Source organism: Alnus glutinosa, chromosome 13, assembly GCF_958979055.1.
Source record: "Alnus glutinosa chromosome 13, dhAlnGlut1.1, whole genome shotgun sequence".
NCBI lineage: Eukaryota > Viridiplantae > Streptophyta > Magnoliopsida > Fagales > Betulaceae > Alnus > Alnus glutinosa.
The window spans coordinates 4,440,326-4,459,816 of record NC_084898.1 but is presented as its reverse complement, the minus strand read 5'-3'; the positions used below and the strand labels follow the sequence as shown (position 1 = coordinate 4,459,816).

General features: G+C 36.6%; 2 protein-coding genes and 1 pseudogene across 2 annotated transcripts; 1 reads left to right on the top strand and 2 right to left on the bottom strand.

Annotated features, from left to right (window-relative positions):
* Positions 1-882: 882 nt before the first annotated feature.
* Positions 883-4,817, bottom strand: LOC133854484 (tubulin beta-2 chain-like). Its single transcript, XM_062290712.1, has 3 exons — positions 4,340-4,817; positions 2,828-3,097; positions 883-1,780 (listed from the first exon to the last, which is right to left on the bottom strand). Exons 1-3 carry the CDS (start codon positions 4,731-4,733, stop codon positions 1,107-1,109), a joined length of 1,338 nt encoding a protein of 445 aa, XP_062146696.1. The 5' UTR covers positions 4,734-4,817; the 3' UTR covers positions 883-1,106.
* Positions 4,818-13,834: 9,017 nt separating this feature from the next.
* On the bottom strand, positions 13,835-13,933 carry LOC133855096 (small nucleolar RNA Z247; annotated as a pseudogene).
* Positions 13,934-18,074: 4,141 nt separating this feature from the next.
* LOC133854760 (actin-depolymerizing factor 12-like) lies at positions 18,075-19,024 on the top strand. Its single transcript, XM_062291030.1, has 2 exons — positions 18,075-18,334; positions 18,874-19,024. Exons 1-2 carry the CDS (start codon positions 18,093-18,095, stop codon positions 19,022-19,024), a joined length of 393 nt encoding a protein of 130 aa, XP_062147014.1. The 5' UTR covers positions 18,075-18,092.
* Positions 19,025-19,491: the final 467 nt, after the last annotated feature.

Genomic DNA, 19,491 nt, shown 5'->3' with positions numbered 1-19,491 from the left:
TTTGACATAAATCATCTAGAGAAACCGGAACTGTCTTAGGGCATAGTAGGGTCCGGTTAACAATTTTGAGCAACTGTGAACCCTCTTGCAAATGTAATTAATACAAAAATGCTCCATTTTTTGAACCATGTATGAGAAAGAATATGTTGTAGTTTTAGCCCCCTCTTTTATGGATTTGGCTTACGTCCTGTAGAGAAAACAACTGGAAATCTTCAGTTAAAAAAAATTGATGGTCAAGATTCAACTCCAGTATCTTTAAGCCCCCAAATGACGTCGTGGAAGCCTAGCAAAAAATGGAGACAAACGTTCAAGGAAACACACACTCAAGCCGTCTGCCACCACCTTCTTTCTTATTCGTCACAGAAAATTTGACAATTTTTTTTTGTTTTCACTTTTTTGTTCTTGGTGCTTGGTTTTTATCCTAGAAGCTTCCCAAACAAGTTTTAACGTTGTCAGCTTGTCACCATATTTGGTCGCAGTTTTTCATGTCACTGATCAGAACGGAGACAAACTTACTTTTTTGAGGAATTGCAATTGTTAAAGAGACCCTCCATGGAGTAAAGGACAGACAATTTGCAAAGAATCCTAATCAAGCCTTGAAGCCATCCAAAGCTAATCCAGTACGGACTGATTATGGTCCATTAGAGAGCATTTGCAACACTTACAACCAACGGACGCAATTTTCATAAATTTCTTGTATTGAATTAAATTCTCACTACAAGGAATGAAACAGGGATCACAATTTCCTTACCAAATACATCATCTCATCCTATTGAGAGTATAGGATAGTTATTCAAAATCTCAAATGTAGAGAGGCAGCAGGAACTAAAGGTTGCAACAAAAAGGTAAAAGGATCTTGCAATTTTGTGTAGCACATGAATATTGAAAAAAGGAACTATCATATGAAAGCATTAATCCAAACAAAAGCTCTGTCAATTGTGGAGACAACAACAAAAAGAAAGGGTGCACACCTAGAGACACAGGCAATGCGGCATTGCAATACTAAACCCCACAAATTTTAGGGACACTCCAAAGCAGAACAAACGCAAACTAGAACCAGAGTAAATTCATTACTATCCTACAGAAAAACCAACGGAACTTGTGTGTTAAGCCTCTTCCTCGTATCCTTCCTCCTCGTACTCGTCCTCCTCGTCAGCAGTTGCGTCCTGATACTGCTGGTACTCGGAAACCAGGTCATTCATGTTGCTTTCAGCTTCGGTGAACTCCATCTCGTCCATTCCCTCCCCGGTGTACCAATGCAAGAAGGCCTTCCTGCGGAACATAGCCGTGAACTGCTCACTGACCCTCCTAAACATCTCTTGAATTGATGTAGAGTTCCCGATAAATGTGGAAGCCATCTTCAGGCCAGTGGGAGGGATGTCACAAACAGTGGACTTCACATTATTGGGGATCCACTCTACAAAGTAGGACGAGTTCTTGTTTTGGACATTTATCATCTGCTCATCTACCTCCTTTGTGCTCATCTTGCCACGGAACATGGCTGATGCTGTGAGGTATCGGCCATGTCGAGGGTCGGCAGCACACATCATATTCTTCGCATCCCACATTTGCTGAGTGAGTTCAGGGACAGTGAGAGCACGGTATTGCTGGGAACCACGAGATGTGAGAGGTGCAAAGCCAACCATGAAGAAGTGAAGCCGTGGGAACGGAATTAAATTTACAGCTAACTTGCGAAGGTCTGAGTTCAGCTGGCCAGGGAAGCGAAGGCAGCATGTAACACCACTCATGGTAGCAGAAATGAGGTGATTCAAATCTCCAACTAATCACAAAAACATAAATGGTTAGATCCCCATGATCAACAAAGGCAACATTCAACTGGGTCATCTTGCAATTCTAGCATCAAAATGGAAAACTCAAAAGAGAATAGATCCAAAATACTAGTTTATAGGTATTTACTTAAGTTGTTATACAAATGATAATAAGTAGATTGTGGGTATATTGGTAGCCAAACACATAGCCGAGGGCAAACCATGTGACAGTCCAACAATTAATTTACTACCAATATTAGTTAAATAGAAAATTATACACAGATAAGCCCAAGATCATTGTACCAACACAAAACAAATAGCATCCCAAGCATACTAGATGGACAACAAAACAAATCCAGCACAAACGACTTTCTTAATTGACCTAAAAGATCTAGGAAATGAGACCCATGTGATACAACAACTGTTTTTGTGAACAGGTATAAAGAAAAAAGAATATGAACACGTGACTAGCCGTCCTGCCAGAACCAACTGAAAATCGAACAATATTATCCTCATCTTGCAGCTGGGGAATGTTCCCAATTGGAATTTTTATTTGCTGGATCTTCTCTAGATAGTGGGAAGGACCCCTTTGTAATTTCCTTTTCTTCTTGTTGTTTGTTCTTTTCTCACATGTAACAAAAAAATAAAAATCCTTCTTTTTCGTTTTTTAAAAAGGAATCTTTTCATGGCAAAAAGGGCCCCACTTTGGACTATTTTTCCTAAATCCCAAGATCAGTCAATGCTTTAAAAAAAAAAGCCCAAGCTGCCCAACCAAGAAAATCTAAAAATCATATAACCATGCTGGGAATCACAACAAAACAATTGTAATCTACAAACGTACAAACACAAACCCCCAGATCCTCAATTCAAGTTAAAACCAAAAGTTGCACCGAAAACAATTGCCTCTTTACAAAAGTCATAAACAAGACTAACCAAGAAAATTTAGAACTATGTTGGCAATCAAATCAAAACAAATAACAGAAATCTAAACCAAACAAATTGAAACTGAAATCAAAATTGAAAAGCAACGAGGCAAGAGGGAGAGAGAGAGGACTGACAGCTGGGGGTGGTGAGCTTGAGAGTGCGGAAGCAGATATCGTAGAGGGCCTCATTGTCAAGGACCATGCACTCGTCGGCGTTCTCGACAAGCTGGTGGACGGAGAGTGTGGCGTTGTAGGGCTCAACGACGGTGTCAGAGACCTTGGGGGATGGGAACACAGAGAAGGTGAGCATCATTCGGTCCGGGTACTCCTCCCTTATCTTCGATATCAGCAGGGTCCCCATTCCTGACCCTGTCCCGCCTCCTAGTGAATGGCACACCTGAAACCCTGCACAATTCAAACCAAATCCACATCATTTTATTTAGTTTACTTTTCCTTGTTTTCTCGAGAAACAAACAGGGTGTTCGTTATTGAACTTTGAGAAGGAAAACAATAGAACTTTTTTTTCTTTCCTTACACTCATTTTCCTCAGAACAAAACAGAATTTTACTCATAAAAATTCTGCGAGATTCAAAAGGGAAATGGTCGAAGAGACTGGAAAACTGAATGGGGGGTGTTGTTTAAGAAAGAAAACCATTACGAATTTTTCTTCCCTTTTCCCCTCAGTTTCTCGAAGACCAAACAGAATTTTACTCATAAAAATAACTGTGAGACAATGAGAGAGGGAGAGAAACGGAACACATACTGAAAATATGAAACAGGAAAAAAAAAAAAAAAAACAAACAAACAAACAAACACAGAAAATCTTAAGAGAAAAAAGAGACGAGACTTTCCTTCTATTTTCACTCCTACTTTTTTCCCCGAGAACCAAACAAAAATTTACTCAGAAAAGAACAGAGATTCAAAAGAGAAACTGGAAAACAAAATTGTCGAAAAACGATCAACAAGAAGAAAAACCAGTCCAATTTCCAACCCTTTCACTCATTTTCCCCGGAACCAGACAGAATTTAACTCAAAAAGAGCGTAAGCCGGTGTGAGAGAGAAACAGAACTCATATCAAGTTCAAAAATACAAAAAAGAAAAAGAAAATTTCCAGAAAACATACTTTCCTTCCACTTCCCCTCATATTTTTCCTGAGAACCAAACAGAACTTTACTCAGAAAAAGCGCGTGAGCCGGTGAGAGAGAGAGAGTACTCACATCGAAAGAAAAAAAACATCCCAGAAACACTTCCCCTCCATTTTCTCGAGAACCAAACAGAACTTCACTCAGAAAAAGTGCGTGAGCTAGTGAGAGAGAGTGAAACAGAATCCAAATAGAACACGCAAATACGAAAGAACAAAAGCAAATTCCCAGAAAACACGCTCTCCCTCACATCTAACCGAGAACCAAACAAAACCTAAATTAGGAAAAAGTGCTCGAGCCGGTGTGTGTGTGGGTGTGGGTGTGTGTGTGTGTGTGTGTGAGTGAGAGAGAGAGAGAGAGAGAGAGAGAGAGAGAGAGAGAGAAACATACGCCACATCGAACTAAAACCGCTAAAAACAAAATCAAATTCCCAGAAACCACCCTTTCCTTCACATTTTCCCTAGGTCCAAACAGAAATTTAACCTTAGCAAGAATAAATCCACACCTTGCAAGCAGTCACAATTCTCAGCCTCCTTCCTCACCACATCGAGCACCGAATCGATCAGCTCCGCCCCTTCCGTGTAGTGCCCCTTGGCCCAGTTGTTCCCCGCACCCGATTGCCCGAACACGAAGTTATCGGGTCGGAATATCTGCCCGTACGGCCCGGATCTCACGCTGTCCATCGTACCCGGCTCCAGATCCATCAGCACCGCGCGCGGCACGAACCGCCCACAGCTCGCCTCGTTGTAGTACACGTTCACACGCTCCAGCTGGAGCTCCGAGTCCCCATGGTACCGACCCGTCGAGTCGATCCCGTGCTCCGCGCAAACCACCTCCCAGAACTTCGCCCCGATCTGGTTCCCACATTGGCCACCCTGGATGTGAAGAATTTCTCGCATTTTCTCTTGCTGTGTTTTTTTTCTTTTCTCGAGAAAGTGATGGAAAGTTGGAGAGAAAGTCTGGGGGTGTGAAGTGAGAGTCTAGTAGAGAGAGGCTGGGGGTTTATAGTGGTGTAGGACGTGACGGTTTCCGTTAGTACCTAACGGCAGGATGGTAACGGCCGTTGGATTTTAGTGGGAAATTGGAACTTTTGAAATTGGGGTGTGTTTGTGTGGTGTAGTGACGCATTGGAATTGGGGGAGATCGGGTACGTGGTGTGAATCGATTTGTTACGGAGAGCTTGAAATTACCATTTTACCCTTTAATTTGGTACGTGGAAGTTAATGGTCGTGGGATACCGTTTTGGGATGTCTCAGAGGATTAAATACATAATTTTTTAAACAATAAAAAACATTTTTAATATCATTTCTATGATGTCAGTCCAACAGGGAAAATGTAATAATTTTTTAAAAAATATTTTCTACTCGAAAAAATATTTTCTATTTTTATTTATCTTTTTTCAAATTCACTGAAAAATAAGTAATACTAAAAACTATATTTTAATTATATTACTACCTAACAATATCAATTAATCTTTGAATTTTTATTTTTAACAAAGGCTGATCGGTAGTTTTTAGCATTACTAATAAGAAAATGTTTGAAGTACTATAATTTTTATTTCAAATTTATTACAGACTTATGTGACGGTGTATATGAGTGCCACGTGGTGTTACATGAAAATAAATAAATAAAGCAACAAAATTTGATAGGTAAATTTAATTATTTAGTAGCTAATATGATAAGTGTCACGTACAGGTATGGGTGAAAATTGAATAAAACAAAAAAGGCAAGAGTGAAAATGCTGATACGAATGTGGTTATTAGCAATATCTGCATCTGCATAATGCGGTTATCGCTTTTAGGTATCCATATCCGCACGGTTATTGTGGGTATTAAATACGATTATTATCCGCTATTCGCATATGCAGTAATGACCATTTTTTATTACCATCCAAATCTACATGCAAGCTTAAATAAATGAATATTTCACTTGTTTCACAATTTATAATTATCAGCCATACATGGTCTTTATTTCATACATTAATCAAGATTTAGATTACTCAAAAAAAAAAAAAATGTTAATGTAATGAGGTATAACTTTGAGATGACAATGAAAAAAAAACCAACATAATGTAAAGATTCTGAACTTACAGAATCCAAATTAACGTTGTTTTATTAAATTTAATTTAATTTATTTATACACGTTCCGTTTTAGCACTTACTCTTGAAATTTTCTGCACTACATTCCTGCAAAGTGGATTACTGCCTGATTACCGTACCTTTCACTTCATTTTAATGTTTAGTTAATGTACTTAATTTTCTTAATCATGTTTCTAATTTATGTAAGTGTAATCTAGTACCAGAATAATACACTTGTAATTATTAAAATTGTTATTTCATACTCTGTTATACTCTTGAAATTTTCTACACTACATTCCTACAAGGCGGGTTACCGCCTGATTGCCCTACCCCTTTGTTGCATTTTACTGTTCAGTTAATATACTAAATTTCCTTAATCATGTTATTGTTATTATTAAAGAGAATGCGGATGTGGTTATTAACCGCATTTGTATACTCTAAAATTACATCCGTACCTACGGATAGCGGATAGCGAATGCGAGCCGTTATTATTCGCCTGTATTTTCATCCCTAAATATAGGAGTGACAATTCATGTTTACTTATCGGGTTAAAGTCATGCTGAGATATAAGTATAAGATTATATAGGTCAATTATAATTTTATTATTTTATTAAATGGATCAAATTCTTCAACTCTAAACCATTAGCTTAGTATCAAGTTTACAAATAGTACAAATAAGTAAATAAATAATAATAAAAAATAAATAAATAAATAAAGAGGGAGGGGGTGCGAAGAAGAAGGTGATGATTTTGTGTAAGTGAAGGCATTGATTGGATGAGGGCATTGAGGGGTGGAGTATGGAGGATGCGGTACTCGATTCGTTTGATAACTTGCTTTGTACTCATGGGTTGTGGCACTGATTAAAGTGGGCCCCCGCTAAGAGTAGAAGGAGCTGAAAAGACAACCAAAGCTGTTACAAATTTTGACAGCTCATCATGTCAGCGCAGACGTAGCGATTGTCATAGAAAAAGGTTGTGAAGCCTTGGGAGCCAAGCGAGTACCACCCAACCCTCTTGGATCTTGGTTGCTGCGGCTTATCCTTTTGGAGGTTGGGAGTCAGGACAAAAGCTCCCTTTAATTTTTAAAATTTTGTAGACAAAAAAATAATAATTATAAATCGAAAAAAAATACATTATATTTATATATAATTGAGTTTTAAATTTACCATTAAATTTTTTTTTTTTTTTAAATGTGTGAATTGTATAGTAGTACTACAACATTTTTAAGAAAAGAAAAACACTCTCAGAAGAATAATACACATTAATCATTCAATATGTTAATAAGTTTTTGAGCATCTTTTCTTTACAAGTCATTTTTTAAAAAAAGTGAGTTTTACGTGAAGTTTATTACATTTGCTATCAAAGCTAAACACCACATCATAAGTTCGAGTCATGAAAGTGGCAACCTATAGAATATAATGGGCTGGTGTAGATGTCGAATTCGAAATCGTGGCGGTATGTTTACAGCCGGCTCAATAAAAATTGAAGCTCAAGGCAAAAAGTTAAATGGTATATTTTTAATTTTTTGATAGCAAGTATGAAAGTTTTAATTTTAAAATCATTATCAAGTTTTTTGAGGTGTAAAATTACTAATCAAATTATTTTTGTAATATATGGTCTTTTATAGATAATACGACTAATCTACCATCAATGGTGGTAGTTCAGTGGCCTCAATGAAATTCTCATATGCTTAGGCATGCGGGGGTGTGGGTTCAACTCCCAAAATGGAAAACCCCATACCTGATTAGTGTTAGCCTTATTAATGTCCTGATGAGGATGCGCCAGGCTATGACTCAGGGTTTGAGGGAGCGCCTGCAATTTTTCACAATCTAAGCCCCTCTTGTCATTCGGGTTTAAGAGAGCGTATGTAGTTTCTCACCGTCTAGGCCCCTCTTGTCATTGGTTCCTAGCGAGTAAGTGTTATGGTTACCCCTCATGCATTTTTTGCCCTTTTTTTTATAAAAAAAAAGAAAAAAAAAAAAGAAAAAAAAAAGTACTAATATATTTTATTTTCCATGCAATACTCTATTAAAATGACTGATTCCAACTTCAAAAAAAGAAGAAAAAAAAAAAAAAAGTTAGTGTACTAAAATCAATAATAAGCTACTGATCCCATAATAACGTCCAACTACAATTAACGGCGTTTGATAGTTAGTATAACATATAAAATATCAAATAAATATAGAATGACAAAACCAATAAGCAAAAGATTAGAATTGCAAAAATTGGAACTTGATTTGTGATCCCCAAAAGGAAATAAATTGATGAAAGAAAATAAGAGAAAAACAAATTATAAAAGAAAGTGGGTTATCCGTTAGATTAAATTTTTTTAAAGATGTTAAATATGCTACAATACTTTTTTCTTGAGAGTTTTTACCCCCCCCCCCCCCCCCTTTTTTTACAAGTTTAATATAAAAATAAAAAATAAAATAAAATAAAATTTGGGGCCTTTTATAAGTTAAGGACTTTTAGGCAATTGCCTAATTGCAATAACCATGCAGCCGGTAAGTATGTTAGGATTCTATGTAGAAAATTGTTTCATAAAATTTTTTCCTCTAATTTGAATATTTCAATTTTTTCCCTGTTTTTTCAATAACTCTTTATTCTACATTGAAAAGCTAAGAGTTTTTTACGTGCTTTATAAGCATTTATATTGTTCTTATACTATATTGGATTTTGAGTACACACATGCTAGTTGTGTCACCCAATGCAAAGCACTGGTCGACGCACGTATGTGTATTGCTTTTTCGCTTTGAAGCACTTAGAACGTGTGCATTGTCGCACACGAGCTTATTATTTTTGTGTGTATTTCAACAGTCAGAAACCTATTTCCAACAGTTAGAAACTGTAATAAACTGCTTATGTAATTTATAAAATATAATTTTTTTCCTGCATATTTTGTGATCTTTTTCATTCTCTTATTCTTCTCTACTATTACAGAATTTATTATTCAGAGTAGTGTTCAGAATTTGCAATCTACACACTACATTCGGATAGTATTGTATCCTGATGATAGAATTGTTGTATTCCATTTTGCAAAACTTATTGTATAAGTGGGAGACAATATTTGTCTAAAAGACATTAATATTCGTCTTACTATCCAAAAGTTCAGTGATTCTCTGTACTTTTTTTTTAAAAAAAATTATTTTGCTTTCATTAATTTATTTAGTTCCACGTATTTATTTCCATCATTCTAAGCGTCCCACATATCTTATGGCCCTAGGCATCCTCTCATTGCAAGTCAAGTTTAAGAGTAAGTTCTACCTATAATGTGTCATCTTCCTCTAATAGTAGTAAAACCCAAAAAAAAAAAAGGTCTATAACTTAGGCCTTTCGACTGACTTTTGGGAAGAGAAGTGCTATATTTATCAATTTTTTTTTCCTTTCTCAAAATTTGATTCCCAAATGATATGTCAATCATAGACAAGATCTACTATTTTAAAAAATGTGTCACAATCTCATAAAATGGTAACACATCTTTTAAGAACCAATTTTTGAAAAAAAGAAAAAAAAAAAAAAGAAAATAGAGCATTTTCCTTTTAGAAAAAGGGTCTTATGGAAGTTATATGTGGTCAAAATGAATTACTATAATAAAAATTTGTCTATGCTTTATCCATTGTTTTGTTACATTTTCAAAAACTTTGTGAAGTAGTTGACCCCAACCCTTTTGAACCTCTCTTGTGGCAATTATGGTAGCCAAATATTCGTAGCACAATTAAGTTGGAATTTTACATTTTAATAGTCTTGCACTAATTTTCTGCCAGTATATAGGAATCGCTTAAGTTCTTAATTTCACATATGTAAGCATTAAAAACTCTTTCTCTTTCATCTTATTAGTATAGAATTACATGATATTTGGGATAATCTGCGTACTTGAATGTACTGCAGTATGTTTGTATATATAGAGAACCAAATCATCTAGATAAACTCTATATGTGATTTACATATAGTTAACTAAAACAGAAACTCTCTAAGTTATCTTATAACTCTAGAGACCTAGTTTATCACAACTCAACTAGTCTAGAGTTTATCAATAGAGAAAGAGCCATACTCTAACTCTGATACTTCGGTGTTATCACTAGCCGATAAGTCTTCTACGTTATTTAATCCAATAGATAAGTTTTCTACGTTATCTAATCCAATACACCCCCTCAAACTCGACGTGGGAAGTTGCACGTTGAGGTTGGATCAAAGCATGTTGAATCTGGCAGCAGCAAGGGACTTTGTAAGGATGTCGGCTAACTGATCTTTCCCAGAGATGAAGCAAACTTGTAGAGTCTTCTTGGCAACCATATCCCGGATGAAATGATAGTCAATTTCTATATGCTTTGTACGAGCATGATAGATAGGATTTGAAACTAGGTACGTGGCACCAATGTTATCACAATACAATACTGGTTGCGTAGGAGATGTAACACCAAGTTCATGAAGTAGAGCTTGAATCCATGTTAATTCAGCAGCTGCATTGGCAATAGCTTTGTACTCAGATTCAGTACTGGAGCGTGAAACTGTTGGTTGCTTCTTGGAGCTCCATGAAAGAATATTTTTACCAAGAAGAACACAATAGCCGGAGGTGGAACGCATGTCATCTGGACAGCTGGCCCAATTTGAATCTAAGTAGGCAATGAGTTGCTTGGAGGAGTTCTTGTGGATGCAAAATGTAAGAGATTGTGGACTTCATGTAGCGCAAGATGCGTTTTACTGCAGACCAGTGAGAGTCCCTAGGATCTTGCATAAATTGTGAGACCTTGTTGACGGCGAAAGCAATGTCAGGTCGAGTGAGAGATAGATATTGAAGAGACCCTACTGTGCTCCGATATGAGGTCGGGTCTATGATGGTTGAGCCTTCAAACCGGCTGAGAGTGGTGGAGGCCGACAAGGGAATAGATATCAGTTTGGCAAGGAGCATATTTGTCTTTGTGAGAAGATCATGGATGTATCTTTGTTGTGAAAGATGAAGACCATCCGGGTGCCATGTAGCTTCAACACCAAGAAAGAAATTGAGACGACCGAGATCCTTGAGTGCAAAGGAGTCGTGAAGATCTTTGATGAGCTGAGATATGGTTTCTGGATGTGAGCCGGTAATGATGATGTCGTCAACGTATATGAGTACAAAGATGGTGATCCCTTTAGCTTTGTAGATAAACAATGATGAATCTGACTTGGAGCTTGTAAATTTTAGATCAATCAACCGAGCACTTAGGCGCGAAAACCACGTACGTGGTGCCTGTTTTAAGCCATAGATGGCTTTACGTAACTTGCAAACAGCTGCTGGATATTGAGGATGCTAAAATCCAGGGGGTTGAGCCATATATATAGTCTCTTGAAGAAGACCATGGAGAAAGGCATTGCTGACATCTACTTGTCGAATCTCCCAACCTGCAGAAACAGCTATGGACAACATAGTACGAATAGTGATAGGTTTAACCACTGGACTATATGTTTCTGCAAAGTCAATCCCGGGTTGTTGATGAAACCCTTTGGCTACTAGACGAGCCTTGTAGCGTTCAATATCCCCATTAGATTTCCTTTTAATCCTGAAAACCCATTTAGAACCAACGACATTCATTTGTGGGGAGAATGGAACAAGGGACCATGTTCCATTTTTGAGAAGAGCATCAAATTCGTTGTTCATTGCTACACGCCACTCAATATTTTTACTTGCTTGAGAATAGCAAGTGGGTTCATCTTCATGTGCTGCTATAGTGGCTGTAAGAGCTTGAGGAGGTGGATACTTCACTTTGCCATCAGTGAATGTGTAAGGTTTATGAATCAAATTCTGAGACTGTGTGGTCATGCCATGGACTCGAGCTGGAAGGATAGGCAGGGGTTCAGGTGAAGGAGTGGACTCGGAACTAGAGGGAGATTCAGAAGTGACTGTAGGTTGAAGAGTGGGAGAGGTAGTGAGAGGTTCTATGGGAGATGATGCAGAGGTTGATGAAGGTGGAGTAATACTGGGTGTATTTTGAGAAGAACCAGAGGTTGGAGGAGTTGATGAGGGGACATAAGGAACCAATAGAAATGAAGGTATTTGAGGAGAGGAGGAGGAGGTGTTTAACTTGGAAGTTAAGAATGGAAAACTATTTTCATTGAAGACAACGTGTCTTGCAATGTAAACTTTATCGGAAGGAATATGAAAGCATTTATAACCAAGATCAGGGGCGGAGCTACTCTTTGGGTTGGCCCCCCCCAAGCCAAAGGGTCTCCCCCAAAAAAAAAAAAAAAATCTAAAAAAAAAATTTTAAAATTTTAAATTTTACCCCTTAATTTTTTTATTTTCTTAGTTTTGGCCCTCCCAAAATTTATTTTTTCAATTTGACCCCCCCAAAGTTCAAAACCTGCCTCCGCCCCTGTCCAAGATGGTTTTTGCTATATCCAATGAACACGCAAGAAGAGGAACGAAAGGAAAGTTTGGAGGAGTTATATAGTCGAAGAAATGGCCAACATTCACAGCCAAAAATTTTCAAGTATTTGTAATCGGGAATGCTGTGAAACAGACACTCATAAGGAGACATTTTCTTGGTGACTTTAGAAGGAAGTCGATTGATGAGGTAGGTTGTTGTTTCAAAGGCTGTATCCCAAAAGGTAAATGGAACACTAGCCGTAGCAAGAAGAGATAATCCAGTTTCAACTATGTGGCGATGTTTTCTTTCAACGGTTCCCATTTGATGATGGGTGTAAGGACAACTTACCCTATAAGAGACTCCCATGGAATTGAGGGATTTTTGAAGTGGGAGGAATTCACCACCATTATCACTTTGAACAGATTTGATTTTAGTGTTAAAGAATGTTTCAACAAGTTGTTTGAAACGAAGAAAGGTTGCACAAACTTCAGATTTAGATGCAAGTGGGAAAAGCCATGTATATTTGCTGAAATCATCAACCACACTTAAATAAAAACGGTTGTTGTTTACAGAAGTTACAGAGGCAGGGCCCCAAACGTCAAGAAACAACAATTGGAGAGGACTATTTGAAATTGAAGGTGAATAACTAAAATGGAAACGGTGACTTTTCCCTTGTTGACATGGAGAGCATACGGAGGAAGACTTTGCTAAAGACACGGGTAGCTTGTGGAATTGAACGACTTGATTGACAATGGGAGATGTAGGATGACCAAGCCTGAGATGCCACTGATCTAGGGGAACCTTTTCACCAATGAAGGCAGCAAGACTCCTGGATAGGGAAGAAGAAGATGATGGCCATGGATAGAGGCCAAGTTTACTCGGGCCTTGGAGGAGGAGCTGCCGAGTTCGAAGGTCCTTAACACAGAAAAAAAGTAGGACGGAATTCAATAAAGACATTGTTATCACGTGTGAATTGATTAACAGAGATAAGATTTTTCTGTATTTGAGGAACATGAAAGAGAGAAAATAAGTGAAAGTTACGTGATGGAGTGGGTAAGAGTCCACGACCAGAATTTGAAATGTGCAAACCTTGCCCATTGCCTATTCGGATCCGGTCATTGCCATTGTACTCCTCAGCATGCATGTTGAGATTGGAGAAATCATTAGTGAGGTGGACATTGGAGCCAGTGTCATGATACCATTGAGAATTTGATGCAGATGAGACAGCAGCCAAGTTGGCATTCATTGGGGAATTTTCTGCCTGATGTCCTTGCTCAAATCGATACCAACAGGTTACAACCGTGTGGCCTTGCTTGTGGCATACTTGACAGATCGGACGTTGGAACTGGCCAGGACCAGAAAAATGTTGCTGAGGTGGTCCACGACCACGGCCACTCCCTCTGCCCCTAGAGAAGTTGAAGTTGCGATAGCCCGAGTTGAGGCCACGATTGTTCCGTGAATAGGATGGGCTCTGCCGCTGAGCCATGTTGGCAATAGAGATGTTGACTTCAAGTGCTGATTTGTGGGCCTCAAGACGCTGCTCATAGGACAACATGTAGCCATAGAGATCAGTGAGAGGGATCGAGTCTTGCCTTGTAGTGACAGAGGTAACAAGGGGGTCATAATTGACACCCAGGCCAGCAAGGATGTGGGAGATGAGTTCATAATTGTCCATGGGCTTGCCAATAGCGGCCAGGAGGTTGGCAAAGCCTTGAGCTTTTTGGAAATAGGCAGAGACAGATTGAGCACCTTTCTTCAGATTTGAGAGCTACTGCTTAAGTTGGAGAATACGAGATTGAGACTGAGCAGCAAATAATGTTTCCAATGTAGTCCAGACATCACGAGATGTAGTGAGGCCGATTACATGGGGTAAGGTTTCAACGGACAAGGTGGAAATAATTGCACTAAAGATCATTCGATCTTGATGAAACCAGAATAAGTGAGTAGGATTGGTAATGAGAAGGCCAGAGGTACTATCAGGATTAAGCTTGGGAGGCTGCGGAATTGTGCCATCAACATAACCGAACAAGTTTTGGCCCTCTAGGAAAGGAACCATAAGGAATTGCCATAGGATATAGTTTTCTTGTGTGAGTTTTTTTGAGATATGATGGTGAACATTTTGGATATGTGGTAATGGTGCAGAAGGGATAACAGTGATGGAGATAGGAGGTGGGTTTGAGGTTTGGGTGGATTCGGTTTCAAAAATTGGGATAGCCATAGACGTTTGTCTTTCAATGGCTCTGATACCATATACAAATTCATGGGCTTTACTCACTCTTAAAAGACGCCTTGAGAGAGGAAGGGTGTCCATGGCTTATAAAGTCTACAAGACAAGGATTTCCTAGCAATGTGAGACACTTTAACACGCCCCCTCACGTGTGGCATCTTTGGTCAAACACGTGTTCAACAACGGGAGGGAAATGCCCATCATTGTCAAAGGAACCTGGTCTGATACCATATAGAATTACATGATATTTGGGATAATCTGCGTACTTGAATGTACTACAGTATGTTTGTATATATAGAGAACCGAATCATCTAGATAAACTCTAGATGTGATTTACATGTAGTTAACTAAAACATAAACTCTCTAAGTTATCTTATAACTCTAAAGACCTAGTTTATCACAACTCAACTAGTCTAGAGTTTATCAATAGAGAAAGAGCCCTACTCTAACTCTGTTCGGTATTATCACTTGCTGATAAGTCTTCTACGTTATTGATAATAGCTTAAAAGTGCTTATTTTTCCTATTAAAATAAGTATTATCATACTTTATTATAATTTAATTCTTGCATTTTATATTTAATTGTGGAATATTGTTTAAATATTAATATTAAGATTAAATGATATATTAATGTAAGAAATTGTGTTATGTAGGAATTACAAAAGAAATCAAAGAGTAAAAGCCAAGATGTGGGTCAAAAGAAGAAGTCTATCATATGCCCAAGATAGAGTCCAATGTGTAAAACAAGAAGAGGTGAAACCAAACAGCTGGACTCACGAATTGGATAAACATTCTAATACTTCTACATGACAAAACCAAGAAGAAAAAAAGGTGTCTTTGGCTCTTATAAAAAGAAGCGGAGTTTTATTTAAAGTGTAAGAAAGAGACATGGAATAAAGAGAAGACTGAGATTCTTATAGTAGTACGAATCCCAAAAGAAGAATGACTCTTATCTCTACAAGAGAAGCAACACGGCAACAAACAAGGGGGCCGAAAAATTGCAGAAAAAAAAGAAGAAGACGTTCAGCTCAAGATCAAAGAAGACAGCAACGACGGTTCAAGATTTATTTTTATTTTCTTCTCAGTTATTTTATTTTGCTAGCACGATGTTTATGATTTTAATGATGAAATTTATTTACATAATCATGTCTAGCTAAATTTCTAGCTGAGGCTAAGGGTGAAACTTTTAATAAGATTGTAGTATTTATTTTTCAACTCTTTTATGGTTTTTAATGTAAGATCTTTTTAATTGATTGCATGATTTATTCTTAGAAAAATGTTTTTGTTCTGCAAAATTCCTTGATTCATTGTTAACTACGGGTACAGTGAATGCTTTGAATTCCTTGCGAATCAAATAACCAATTTTGCGTAATAAAATCAATCAATTTTAAGATTTATCTTTCGATGATATTTTCTCTAGGTATTCACTGATCTATTCTTCGATTATCACATGAGTTGCAAAGTAAATATTATAATTTTGTTAAAAGTAAAACCCCAATGCCTTAGCGATCCCTTTTAATTGTTATTTTCATTATATATTTTATTTGCATCATTCTACTAAATCATCTATCATAAAGTTTTCTTAATTTTATTTTTTTAGTGTTCTTTATTTTCCAAATCCCTGTGGTTCGACACTCGACTTCCGAGAATTACTACTTCGCGACAACCTACACTTGGGTTCGCACACTTAAGTTGTCAACAGTTATCTAATCCAATAGATAAGTTTTCTACGTTATCTAATCCAATAATTAGAGCATGCTTAAGGAGACTTTATGTGTTGAATTGCTAAACAACCTCTAAAAGAAGAGAGGATTGAATTAGAAAGTTTACACTAGCGACTTCGTAATTTTGTTAAAGTATTAATTAAATAATTAAATATATTTTTTCTTTTAAAATTAATTTTTTGTGACAACTGGTGATTTAACATGTATAAAAGTAGTGGTATTGAGTTTGTACATGATTCCATAGTTTACCCTTCATTTTAATTAAATATTATACGTGTTGGGCCTCATTTGTTGATTAGAATAAGTTTTAACTATTGCTTGAAAGAGAGTGTTAAAATGTTAATTCAATGATTAAATTTTCACCATTTTCTATAGGCCTAAGTAAGATTGACAATTTTTTATATGACTCGCAAACCCAACACAAAATTAACGGGTTACGATTGAGGAGTCTGACTCGTTTAATTAAAATGAATTGGACTAGGGTTGACCTATATAATATTATACACATGCCTCGACACGACTCGAAACCAACATGCAACATTTAAGACTGGTAGTTTTTTGCACGACCAACAAACCCAACACAAAATTAGGGGGTTAGAGTTGAAGAATCTAACTTATTTAATTAAATTGGACGGGTTATGGTTGACCTATATAATCTTATATTAATTCTTCGACACGACTCGAACCAAATACACGAATACGAATTGACATCCATAAGCTTAATCTTTTGGGACAGTAGATGATTTAACAAATTTAATGACACTTTGGAGGAAAAAAGAAATTGCAATTCCAACTATTAAGAAGCTAATTTTTTAGAGAAATACTATTTTGTATTCTATTGTCCTTCTCACATCATTTTTCACTGATGTGGCATTATTAATCCACTATTGATTTTTTTTTTCCTTTTAATTAAAATTGATCTAAAGGTAAATTGACAATGCCATGTTAGCAGAGAATAATAAGAGACAGACGATAAAATACTAAATAACATGTCTCAAATTTTTAAGTTTTGGAGATAAATCATTTGATTGTTAAAATTTTACCATGTAAAAGTCTAAAAGTAAGGTGTGGACATAATGGCAAGAAGTAAATTCTTTTCCAAAACCTCCCTTCGCCCGCTATCTTAGCCTCCCTCAAAGTTCCACCTCTTGTGCCCCCAAAGAAGAAGGATCTTGTTTTTCTTTTTCATTCTAATAACTAATTTTGATCATCTTGCCCCCATTTTCCTTCCCTCCCTCATATTTCATAAGCCCTTTCCTTATTGGTGGCAAAAATGGTATGTTCCATCTCTCCCTCTCTTCATTTTTATGATGAACTTGTAAATGATAATATGATTAACATTTTTTTTCTTTTTTCTTTTTAATTATTCTTCTTTTGATCATTCAATAGAGAAATATTGTATCTTATAATTCAATTCCAAATACCAGTAAGACTAGATTATATTTGTTATTATAAATATGGCATGGTTTATTTAATCCCATGATTCTTTTAATTGAGATACCGAAGAAAAAAAATACACCAGTGAGTAAATGAATGATTAAGTTTTAGGGATAGTTTGTATTTGTATGATTGAACCCTCTATTCATATATCTTAAATATAATTTTTTGGTTTTAGAAAATCTCTTCTACTTGTCAATTTTTATGCCCCTCTCAAGTCCCTCCTCCCACAAAAAAAAAAAATGGTTAAAATCTTTTTTTTTTTAGCATATTTAGGATTTTTATTGTTTTATTTTTTTAAAAAAAAACCTTTCAACACAATCCGACCTCTTTAGAGTTAAGTTCTTAATTCCGTCCTTGAACTCCCAGTGTAATAGCTGCAGCAATAAGAGTTTCTGGTGATAAATAAATGTTGAGTAAATGATTTGTGCAGGCAAATTCTGCATCAGGAATGGCTGTGCAGGATGACTGCAAGCTCAAGTTCTTGGAGCTTAAAGCAAAGAGGAGTTACCGTTTCATTGTGTTTAAGATTGAGCAACAACAGGTGATGGTGGAGAAGCTTGGGGAGCCCAATGAAAGTTATGAGGATTTCACTGCCACTTTGCCTGCCAATGAGTGTCGTTATGCCGTCTATGATTATGATTTCACAACTACAGAGAATTTTCAAAGAAGCAAGATTTTCTTCGTTGCATGGTATTATTTCACCTCGAAATACGCTTACTAGCAAACTATTACGCTAGAGTAATGATATTTAGTAGACTGTTATACGACTATTATATAGCTTGAATATGTGGTCGTAAAAATCAGCCATTTGGATAAGCGCATACAACCAATGGTTGATTTCATTGCCACATCATCAAGTTATCTGACAGTTGTATAACAGTATATTAAATAACATTACTTATTAATCTGTCATCTGTTCAAAATGCATTAATGCATGTGAGAATTACATGCTCTAAACTCTGTTCACTTCCTCAATCTATATTTACTTAGAACAAAGTTTTTTACTCCAAACTGTTCCAACCTAATAAACTCACATCTGTCCTTAGGGTATGGATTCTCGAATGCATTTCTAAAAGGATTAACATAGCATGTAACATATGTTCTTATAGAATCACGTGCTTTAAGAATATATATCAATTTAATAAATTGGGTTCAAAGAATTTTCTCGATCTTCGAAAGAAAACTTATATAGGTGTTGAATTACTTGTATGTGTTTGTTGTGAGTGCAGGTCACCTGATATAGCAAAGGTAAGGAGTAAAATGGTTTATGCTAGTTCCAAGGATAGGTTCAAAAGAGAACTCGATGGCATTCAATTTGAGTTGCAAGCCACTGATCCCAGTGAGATGAGCTTGGATATTGTGAAGAGGAGAGCCAACTAAGCACCATTTTGCTTTGCCATTATAGCTTGCTTCCAATTCCCAAACACTTGGAATGGTAAAGAATCATTATACATTGTTTTGTAGCCTCAACCCTTATTGAGCTTCAATATTTAGCGTTTATACTGGTTATTTTGGCTAGTCGAAATGTAAATTTGGGTGAAAATGTAGTTGCATCCGACTAGCTACTTTAGTCCAAAAATCGGCATTGTAGCTAAACCAAAAAGTTGAAAAAAAAATAAAAAAAAAATTGACTCTTGATAAGAATGAATTTAGAATGTAGGTAATTTGAAAAAGTAGATAAAAATAAAAAAAATTAAACAAAGGTGAGTTTTTAGCTCAAATGGGAAAAAAAAAAAAAATTGTTAAGTCGGATGTGAATGCTCAAAGATATACATGGCTTGATGAATTTGTGGAGACTTCTGTGACACCCAAAAGTGAGTCCAACATTGGATGGGTGGAATTACTCA

Bases quoted from the DNA above. Each gene is read 5' to 3' on its own strand.
- LOC133854484 (XM_062290712.1), bottom strand. From the start codon at position 4,733: ATGCGAGAAATTCTTCACATCCAGGGTGGCCAATGTGGGAACCAGATC. The intron at 3,098-4,339 runs GTGTGGATTTAT...TGAATTGTGCAG, and splicing joins GAATTGTGACTGCTTGCAAG to GGTTTCAGGTGTGCCATTCA. The intron at 1,781-2,827 runs GTCAGTCCTCTC...TTTTGTGATTAG, and splicing joins CAAGCTCACCACCCCCAGCT to TTGGAGATTTGAATCACCTC.
- LOC133854760 (XM_062291030.1), top strand. From the start codon at position 18,093: ATGGCTGTGCAGGATGACTGCAAGCTCAAGTTCTTGGAGCTTAAAGCA. The intron at 18,335-18,873 runs GTATTATTTCAC...TTGTGAGTGCAG, and splicing joins AAGATTTTCTTCGTTGCATG to GTCACCTGATATAGCAAAGG.